At 46.0% G+C, this 8857-nt stretch overlaps 1 protein-coding gene across 2 annotated transcripts; it reads left to right on the top strand.

Annotated features, from left to right (window-relative positions):
* Window positions 1-1840: 1840 nt before the first annotated feature.
* LOC117861217 (uncharacterized) lies at window positions 1841-7005 on the top strand. 2 transcript variants are annotated; one of them, XR_004641723.2, is made up of 15 exons: window positions 1841-2217; window positions 2679-2833; window positions 3182-3285; window positions 3430-3496; window positions 3732-3824; window positions 3904-4068; window positions 4162-4302; window positions 4394-4471; window positions 5287-5399; window positions 5491-5551; window positions 5790-5957; window positions 6045-6146; window positions 6376-6465; window positions 6557-6763; window positions 6884-7005. XR_004641723.2 is itself a non-coding variant. In XM_034744739.2 (14 exons), the coding sequence occupies exons 1-14, from the start codon at window positions 1950-1952 to the stop codon at window positions 6617-6619; spliced, it is 1668 nt and encodes a 555-aa protein (XP_034600630.1). In that variant the 5' UTR covers window positions 1841-1949; the 3' UTR covers window positions 6620-6878. The 2 variants fall into 2 exon arrangements, 1 of the variants encoding a protein (XP_034600630.1); XM_034744739.2 differs by lacking the exon at window positions 6884-7005 and having other exon boundaries at window positions 6557-6878.
* Window positions 7006-8857: the final 1852 nt, after the last annotated feature.

Here is an 8857-nt window from a genome sequence, read left to right as displayed (position 1 = left end):
GAGCAGGGAGAGGGGATACCAGAAGGATAGCCATTTTCACTTTGAAGCAAGCTGGTTAGGAGAGGAGAAGTGTGCGGAAGTAGTAGCTGAAGCCTGGAGGGAGCAATGGAGGGGACGTCACCCACAATTCACGGTGCTCTGAAGGTTGTGGCAGGAGGCCTGATGGAATGGAGCAGGAATGTGCTTGGGGACCTAGAGAAGAGAGTTAAAAAGGTGAAAGGTGAACTGGAGCGGTGTAGGAGAGGAAACACCGATCGGGATCAGGTGGGGAGGGAGCAAATTCTTAGATATAAGCTAGAGAAATTAGAAGAGCAGGTCGATGTGTATTGGAAGCAATGAACCCATGTGAGATGGCTAGAGAAGGGGGACGGGAACACATCTTTCTTTCATGCTTCGTGTTCGGAGAGGCGGAGGACTAATAGAATTGGGAGGCTGAAAAGGGATGACAGAGGATGGGTAGAGGGAGAGGAGGAGGAGAGGAGTTTTATTACTAACTATTTTACAAACCTTTTCAGGTCTACAGTTGGGGTCGACTCCCATCAGCTTACCCAGGTTGTGGAGAGGAAGGTCACAGATGAAATGAACAGCACCTTGCTAAGGGAATTCACCGAAGGGGAAGTGAAGGTAGCATTGAACTCTATTGGTGATATGAAAGCACCGGGATCAGATGGTATGCCTTCAGTTTTCTACAAGAAGTTCTGGGATGTGGTGGGAGAAAAGTGACGAGAGAAGTTTTACAGGTACTGAATGGTGGCCAATTCCCAGAAGGATGGAACGAGACAACTAATGTGCTGATTCCCAAGGTACGTGTTGATGGTAGTTAACACGCCAAATTGTGAACCGCAAACGCACGAATCATCGTATTCCATCCAAAGTTTATCAATCCGTGGATCAGCAGTGAACTGACTAGGGTTCTCTATCTAGCTAAACAGATCTAATCCTATCAAGAAGCATGAATTGCATATAAATGCAACCTAATCATGAGATAAGCGGCTCCACCCCCTCGGCTCCGCAGGTTCGTGCCGCTGATGCCCTTCGTCACCGGTGTCGAGCTGAGCCCATCGGAGCTGGGCTACCTAGACGACGCGAAGGTGGAGGCGGCTAGGCGTGGCACGGGCGGGGGTGGGGTGGGACGACGATAGCTTCCGTATCTGGGAGGAGGACGCGATCGGCTTCCATATCTGCCGGTTGCCATCGACGACGCAATCGCGGTTCTCCTCTAGCTCCGCGGCCAGATCTGCCCCTTCCCTGCTGCTGCCGCCGTCCCTGGTACCCGCCTCACCCCGCGCGTCGCCCGCTGCCGTGGCTGTGGCGATGTATCTTGTGGAGATTTTATCGCAGTGGAGAGGAAACGGGAGAACTCGAGAGGCTTCCAGATAATGGGACGAGGGCACGTAGCCTAGGACCTTGGGAGGTGGCAGCTCGGGCCGCGGGCACGTGTCGAGGGCGGGCGGTGGCCGGGGGGGTTTCTCGCAAAATATTAGGTAGGTGTTTTTTCACAAAATCAACACGATTTCCGAATTTTCTCTTCTTGGTGTAGAATATTTTGGAATACAGGTGGTGCTTCATAACGCCTCTGCTGTATATGGAGGGCCTCCTCTGGACCCAAAATCGATAAGCTGAAAAACTAAGACTTTTTTCGCCAAACTACACGCGCCGGCGGCAGCCCCGACCACATGATCCGCCGCAATCCGACGGTTGCGAAAAAGGGCGACGTGGCCCGGCCGAACGAGCCCCCGGGGGTGTCGATGGAATGCATATTCCGGTTAAAAAAATGACATTGGTATATATATGCGTGGTAATTTGATAATTGCCACCCCTAAGATTGAATTAATAGCAGGCAGAGAGAGGCTGGCAGGCGCAGCGGCGGCGGCGACATCTACATCTGCATCTCCGCCCCCGCTCCATCCTCCTCTGCATCTGCTGCTCAGCTCTGCTCTTCTCCGGCCATGTCTCCCTCCGGCGAGGTGGTGGCCTCCATCTCCTCCGCCCTCGCCGTCGCCGTCGTCCTCCTCGCCTGCGTCGAGCTCGGCGACGCCGCCGCCGCCGTCAGCGTCTACCGCCTCATCCAGTACGACCTCGCAGGCGCCCCGCTCGGCTCCCGCTCCGCAGCCCTCAACCACCACGCCGCCGCGCTCCCGCTCCCGCCAGGCGCAGACCTCTCCCGCTCCGCGCTCGTCGCGCCGCTACTCGACCTCCCGCTCTCCTTCCTCAGAGGTCAGTACTACTTGACTTGCGTGTTACTTACTTGGTTACTAGTAGAACTGAGTAGATCTCTTCCCGCCTCGTGTCCACACGGACCTTGTGCTCGCTCTCATTCCTAGCTGTTATCTGTCTGATCGAAATTGAGCGGCGGATCACGATCTCCTAGCACTCGCACTTGCCTAGTCAGTAGCTTTTCATCACTATATCGTACTACTACTCATTATATGTCCTCGATTGCTGCTGCTACTTTAGCACTGGAGCCTGTATCACGGTTACCAGAGATAGGCACTCTGCTTGACCTCTCAAGTTTGTCTCTTTTGCTCGCCATCTGCTTCGGTTGCTACATGCTTTTTCCAACTCTGATGGGCACATCACAAGATCACGTGAACATCGACACAGCACAGCTCAACTGTGAATGATGCTTCTAGTACTGCCTTCCACTGTCACTGAAAACTCTTACAATGCCTTCTCAGAGTACCTGGTGGAGAAAAAACATCTCGGAGGGTTGCTTATTCTGCTCCCGACTAAGCTCAGTGACAAGGATGGTACAGGGAATGATGTTGACAGAGGGCAAGTAAAGGGTGTGCTGGCTGAACTCGAGAAATTGCTTGTGCATGAAGAAGTTCCGGTAAGTAAAAGTTACTCTATGATTGAAGCACATAGTTTGATATACCTCAGATGCTGAGCATCTGTATGTCACTCCTTCGCTTCTCCAACAGTTGTAGTATTACCTAGCTACACTGATGCAAATATATAAATAACACTTGAAATGGTAAATTTGACACAATTACCATGCACCCGGCTTCCTAAAGATCCTGACAAACAATGCCTAAACCACTCAGCAGTCTAAATTTTATTGTATGTTAGATCCTGAGAAATAATCTGTCTACCCATCTACTCCCCATTTGCCTGAGTAATCCATTTTTGTATTTTTCATGTGATCTGTTGGCTAAACCACGTTTGTTACTTCATGCAGTACCCTGTGTACTTCGCTTTCCATGATGACGACTTTGATAACCTGCTGGCAGATATCCGAAAAATTGCCTCTTCAGGTCAACCAGCCTCTGCAACAACAGGAGGGTAATACTCATGGGAACTTTTGCATATTGCAAACTGACCAGCATTTTGCACTCTGAATCGTATAACTCAACTACAATGTATGGACAGCTACAAACTGTCAGTCTCATGGAATTTTCTTTTCATATTCTTTATCTGGATTTGTAGGTACAAACTTGTTGTGTCCTCAGCTGAACCTAGAAAAGTGTCATCTCCAACCATTTCTAATATCCAGGTAGCCCCTTTTCTAAATCGATTTACTATCTGGTTAAGTATGTCAAGTTACCTTTATTTCTTTAGTTCAGTGTTGTATCTTGTGGGCTATCGCCCCCTCCCTTTCAGAATGTAGATGGCTATTTTTGTTGGAAGTGATTGTTCGAAATTGATGTTTGCACTAACAAAACTAAGCTGTTTCCCATGTTATTTTTGAAACATGAACATACCTAAGCTGAACCCTTTTCGAGTTGCAGGGATGGCTACCTGGATTGAAAGGGGAGGGTGACACTGAACAGCTTCCAACTATTGCCATAGTTGCAAACTATGACACCTTCGGTGCTGCACCTGTATGTTCATCCAAAAAATTATTCCCAGACCGTTCTTTAGTATTCTTCTAGATTTCTTGGATAACACAGATTTTTGCAGGCACTTTCTGTGGGAAGTGACAGCAATGGAAGTGGAGTTGTGGCTCTTCTAGAGATTGCAAGACTCTTTTCACGTCTTTATTCAAATCCTAAGACCAGGGGCAAGTACAATCTTCTCTTTGGGTTAACATCTGGTGGACCCTACAATTACAATGGGACTAGCAAGGCAAGTACCTGTCTGGGCAATTGGGAGACTAGGTCCATCTTTGTGTCATCTGTTTGAGCAACTTACAGGTGTGCATTTTTTTTTTTAATGCAGTGGCTTAGAAGTTTCGATCAGCGTGTACGCGAGAGCATTGACTACGCAATTTGCTTGAACAGCGTTGGTTCCTGGAGCAATGACCTCTGGATGCATGTATCAAAGCCTCCAGAAAACCCCTATATCAAGCAAATCTTCGAAGTATGTTGATCATTTCAAAACTTGTTGATCCATAGCGTAAGCTATCAGTAAGGATGGTCATATTGATATCTGTGAATTTATTTGCTTTCAGGATTTTTCGGATGTCTCTAAAGAAATGGGTGTTTCAGTTGGAATCAAGCACAAGAAGATTAATGTCTCAAATCCTAGAGTATGTACCATCACGTTATTTTAGTAACTATCAGGAACTGACAAAACACATACGTTACGTATTAGATGACAACATCTTTTTGCAATAACTAAGGATATCACTTTTGCATTAGTATGCATTTAGGAATATATTTCTCATTTGGACCCCGTCATCAGCTTTGCTTTCCAGTACAGATCTAGTTTTGCCAAAATTGAACCAACCCTTGTTAAAGATGTGCTCAAATTTGCTGTGCAGCTTAATGCTCAACAGATTGCATTTCATTGGACTTGCTAGCTGGGATGTAGTCATATTTGCAAAAACCTTGCTCAAATCAAATGGAACTGAAACCCACAGGTTTTTATATGCTATGCATAAGTTGGTGAATGCATTCTCATGAGGGCTCAGTTTTTTTTATTCTTTTGGGCCATCTTATTAGCTTTCCTGTTTGAATTCCTGGAAGACTCCTATGCATCAAGTATATGGACTACCACTATACATCAAGTGTATGGACTACAATATTTGTTTCTTATTTTTCTTCTTCATCCAACTGTTGACTGACTCACTGACAGTAGAGTTTTAGTAAACTTCGCATTTTGATGGACATCACAATCCACACAGCTGTTACTGCTTCTTTGCATCACAGATTCACAGTGCCATCTTCAGTACATAGCACGTGTATATCAAGTTTGCATGTCATTTACATTAATGCTTGTTTATTTTTTACTGTATCGGAAATTGGAATGAGGATTTGTTTAGTTGGACTGTTATATTCTCCTATCACATTTTACTGTCTAATGTTTCTGTCTCACTGTGTGTCATGTTTTGCAAACTTATAGGTAGCATGGGAACACGAGCAGTTCTCTAGGTTTAGAGTGACTGCACTGACTCTTTCAGAAATGTCTAGCCCTCCTGAATTTTTGGAAAGCACTGGTGGTCTTCATGACACTAGGTGAAGTCACTTTTAATGCATCATGAGTCTTTTCAGTGCAACCATTTCATTCGATTTTAATGCTTATATGTTTTTTTTCCCTTTTTGACAGAGAATATACAAATGTTGATTCAGTAATCCGAACTGTCAGATTAGTTTCCGAGAGTCTTGCGGTAAGCTACTTCATTTGCTTGTCAGTTGGTGCTTGGACAATTATTCGTCCAGGATACAGTTTTCTGTTCACATGTTTTTGTGTGTGTGGGTGTCATATTGTGGGGAAGGGGCTGAGAAGGTGATGCAATTTGGAGACAATCTCCAGTTCATCGATATTTCAATGGTTTGCACAATGTGGGTACCATGTTGATGATGATTGAGACTAAAATTTACTGGCTATGTCTTGTTCTTTTACAGAGACACATCTATGGATTGAAAGGAAGGAACATCGATGTTTTTGCAGAGAATAGCAGCTTAGCCATTAATCCTCACTACATCCAGTCTTGGTTGGATCTTCTGTCACGAACACCACGGGTTGCGCCTTTTCTGCAGAAAAATGATCCCTTCATAGCAGCATTAAAAAAGGTTTGGACAGTTGCTACCAATGATATTCATCACTCTCACCTGGTTCCTAGTTTTCTTGCGAGCAATGACATTGGCATTCTGGTGCAGGAACTATCTGAACACACTGCTGATGTACATGTTCAGAATGATGCCCTTGATGGCATGTTCACTTTCTATGATGCCACTAAAGCAACTCTAAATGTATACCAGGTATATTTAAGTACACAAGCTTCTTGGCATATGTTCAAGTTTCACCATTGTCGTTCAGTTTCAGAATGGAATGATCTAAAAAATTTGTAATGCTCTAATATATCCTTTGATGAATTACCCGACGAATTAGTCACTTTGAAAGGATATACAGATTTGATGCTCAATACCAGTTTCAAGACATCACCAAATTGAAGTTACCTCACATGGCTGTTGTTTCCTTCCTATCCAGGTTGCAAGTGTTACATTTGATCTGCTGTTCCTTTTGTTGCTTGGTTCCTATCTAATCGTCCTCTTCTGCTTCCTAGTAATCACTACACGGGTATGAAATGATTTCTTTGCATGCTTTACTTTGGATAGAACTTGAACCTTTTGTTTTCTCCCAACTGAGAAGATATCACTTGCTTGAGCAGGGTGTTGATGATCTCATTAACATATTCCGGCGGCCTCCATCACGCAAACTCAAGGGAGCATAGGCTAGGTTGTGTTTTGTGTATTAGTGCCTGAGACGTATGCCTAGTTAGAAGAGCTAGACATCAGGATGACAAGAGGCAAGCTAGCTTCCCACAGCACATAGACATGTAATTGCACAATTTTACCGTTTCCCCTCTCCAGCCAATGTGAGTGGTTTCGAATTCCACAGCACGAAAACATTTCTTTCTTTTGTGCGAGGAATTTTGAATGTAATTTAACTGTATCCATTTTGTTATGATGCTTACAATTTTGGGTTATTTATCCAGGCGGTGTGTCACCAGCTCTGAACATGGATGCTGTAAAATTCTTCTCCGAACACACAAGACCCTGCATGCCTGTGTTAATCTACTTGCATGCAAATCAAACTTGGTGGAAATTTCTGTTTACACATCACAGTAGCAGCATGTCTTCATGATTTGGATGATCATTTCTTGGCAGCTTTTCATGTCACTGAACAAATACTAAACAGATGCATAGTGGAAACAGCAGAGTGCCATAAAACGAAGTTTTTACTGGGCCATTCGATTTAGATTTGACTCTTGAAAAACAAATCACTCGTGAGCCATGTGTTGCCAAACCATCGGGTTCAGGTAGCCCAGATGGAGCCCAAATCCGCAAGTTCATAGCCATGGTTACTGGAGAGCTGACAAAAATACATTACATATCAAGAGCAGGAGGTATTCGCTGTGATAGTTTGGCAGTATCCTCAACTGCCGATGCGTCCTCCCACCAAAATTCTTCTTGAAATCATTTAACTGTATCCATTTTGTTACGATGCTTACAATCTTGAGTCAATTACAAAATTCTTCTTGAACCCATACTCCCACCAAATGAGATGAAATTCATGTATCCAGGCCAGCAAATTATGGGAGGGCAACCGGTCTATTTGTGACTCTGCAATGGATATCGATACTGGGACCGGTTGTTTATCAACACCTTAGGCTCAAAGATATTCACGCTCATCTCAAACTTTCAAGCCTTGGAAAGGAAGTAACATGCACAGATTGCACATGTAGATGAAAATAAGAATTCACCAGCAGATTAATTACACAGATGGCTCTCTCTCCAACTCACCAGCTCCCTCAGGCTCTTTCTTGAATTCACCAGGTCCCTCAGGATCTTTCTTCAAGTCACCAGCAGCTGCCCTAAACGTCCCTGAATCGGCACGCCCCATACTAATAGGGACTTTAGGGCGGACGAGCTCTATATCTTTGCCATCAGCGAACCAGTTTATCTCCAATCTGTAGGGCAGACGGGCTTTTTTGTTGCTGTCCAACATCAGCACAGTCTGCTTGAACTTGCTGAACCGGCGAGCCATCTCTTCAAGGCTCCGCTCCTGGTTGAAAGCCTTGCACCAGCGCTCATACAAGGCCCACAGGGCTTCATCTGACTCAAGGTCCTTCTCGTCTGCCACAAATTCCACCTTACCTACACATGTATTTAGATCATTTGTCAGTAAACCGGACTGGACTATGATCTGATCCAAAAAGACTTGCAGTTTCTGATTTTTTGTGTGTCTGATTTTACTTTCGCGAGATCAAGATCATTGCAAATAGTCATCTCAAGAGTTGTAGTTATGCACCTTGATTTGAATGTACATCATGCACATGCATATGTTTAGGGAAAAGCTAACCGTCAGCTGGGTGTTTTAGAGCTCCCCATCACCCGAATTTCTCTTCCTCCCTATCTACACGCTCTTCTCCAATTCCGGCTAAATTCCGGCGAGATTAGGGCGCTGGGGTTAGGGGTTCGGGGTTTCCAGGGTGGGTGCTCATCGGCGGCCCTAGAGGGAAGGCCAGCAGTGGTAGGCCGGCCCGGCAGAGGTGGCGGGCGCGGTGGGGCACGGCGGTGGGGGCGCTGCCGGCAGGGTGGTGGTGGACGGAGGTTGGGCGGTGCTAGGGCGGGGGGAACAACGGTGGCGACAGCGGCGGCGGGAGGGGTAGGAAGGCGGTCGGCGCGGAGCTCCGGCAGGACCCTAGCTTGCCCGCGCCGGACGGGTGGAGGCACGCGGGGGCGGCGGGCAGAAGAAGCACGGCAGATAGAGAAAAAAATCAGGTGATGGGGAGCTCTAAAACACCCAGGTGACGGGTAGGCACTCCCTATGTTTACGTATCATTGTATGTCAAGTTCAGAGCTAAGCCTGCAACATCTCAATGCTCAGCCTGGTTCAAGACCCCAGCAGGATGATGAGCCTGTAATTTTTATTTAAATGAGCATGATTCATATGCAGCTTCCACATG

This window comes from Setaria viridis, chromosome 6 (assembly GCF_005286985.2).
Source record: "Setaria viridis chromosome 6, Setaria_viridis_v4.0, whole genome shotgun sequence".
In the NCBI taxonomy this organism is placed as follows: Eukaryota; Viridiplantae; Streptophyta; class Magnoliopsida; order Poales; family Poaceae; genus Setaria; species Setaria viridis.
This window is presented reverse-complemented; position numbering and strand designations above follow the sequence as displayed.

Bases quoted from the DNA above. Each gene is read 5' to 3' on its own strand.
- LOC117861217 (XM_034744739.2), top strand. From the start codon at position 1,950: ATGTCTCCCTCCGGCGAGGTGGTGGCCTCCATCTCCTCCGCCCTCGCC. The intron at 4,303-4,393 runs GTATGTTGATCA...ATTTGCTTTCAG, and splicing joins ATATCAAGCAAATCTTCGAA to GATTTTTCGGATGTCTCTAA. The intron at 5,400-5,490 runs GTGAAGTCACTT...CCTTTTTGACAG, and splicing joins GGTGGTCTTCATGACACTAG to AGAATATACAAATGTTGATT.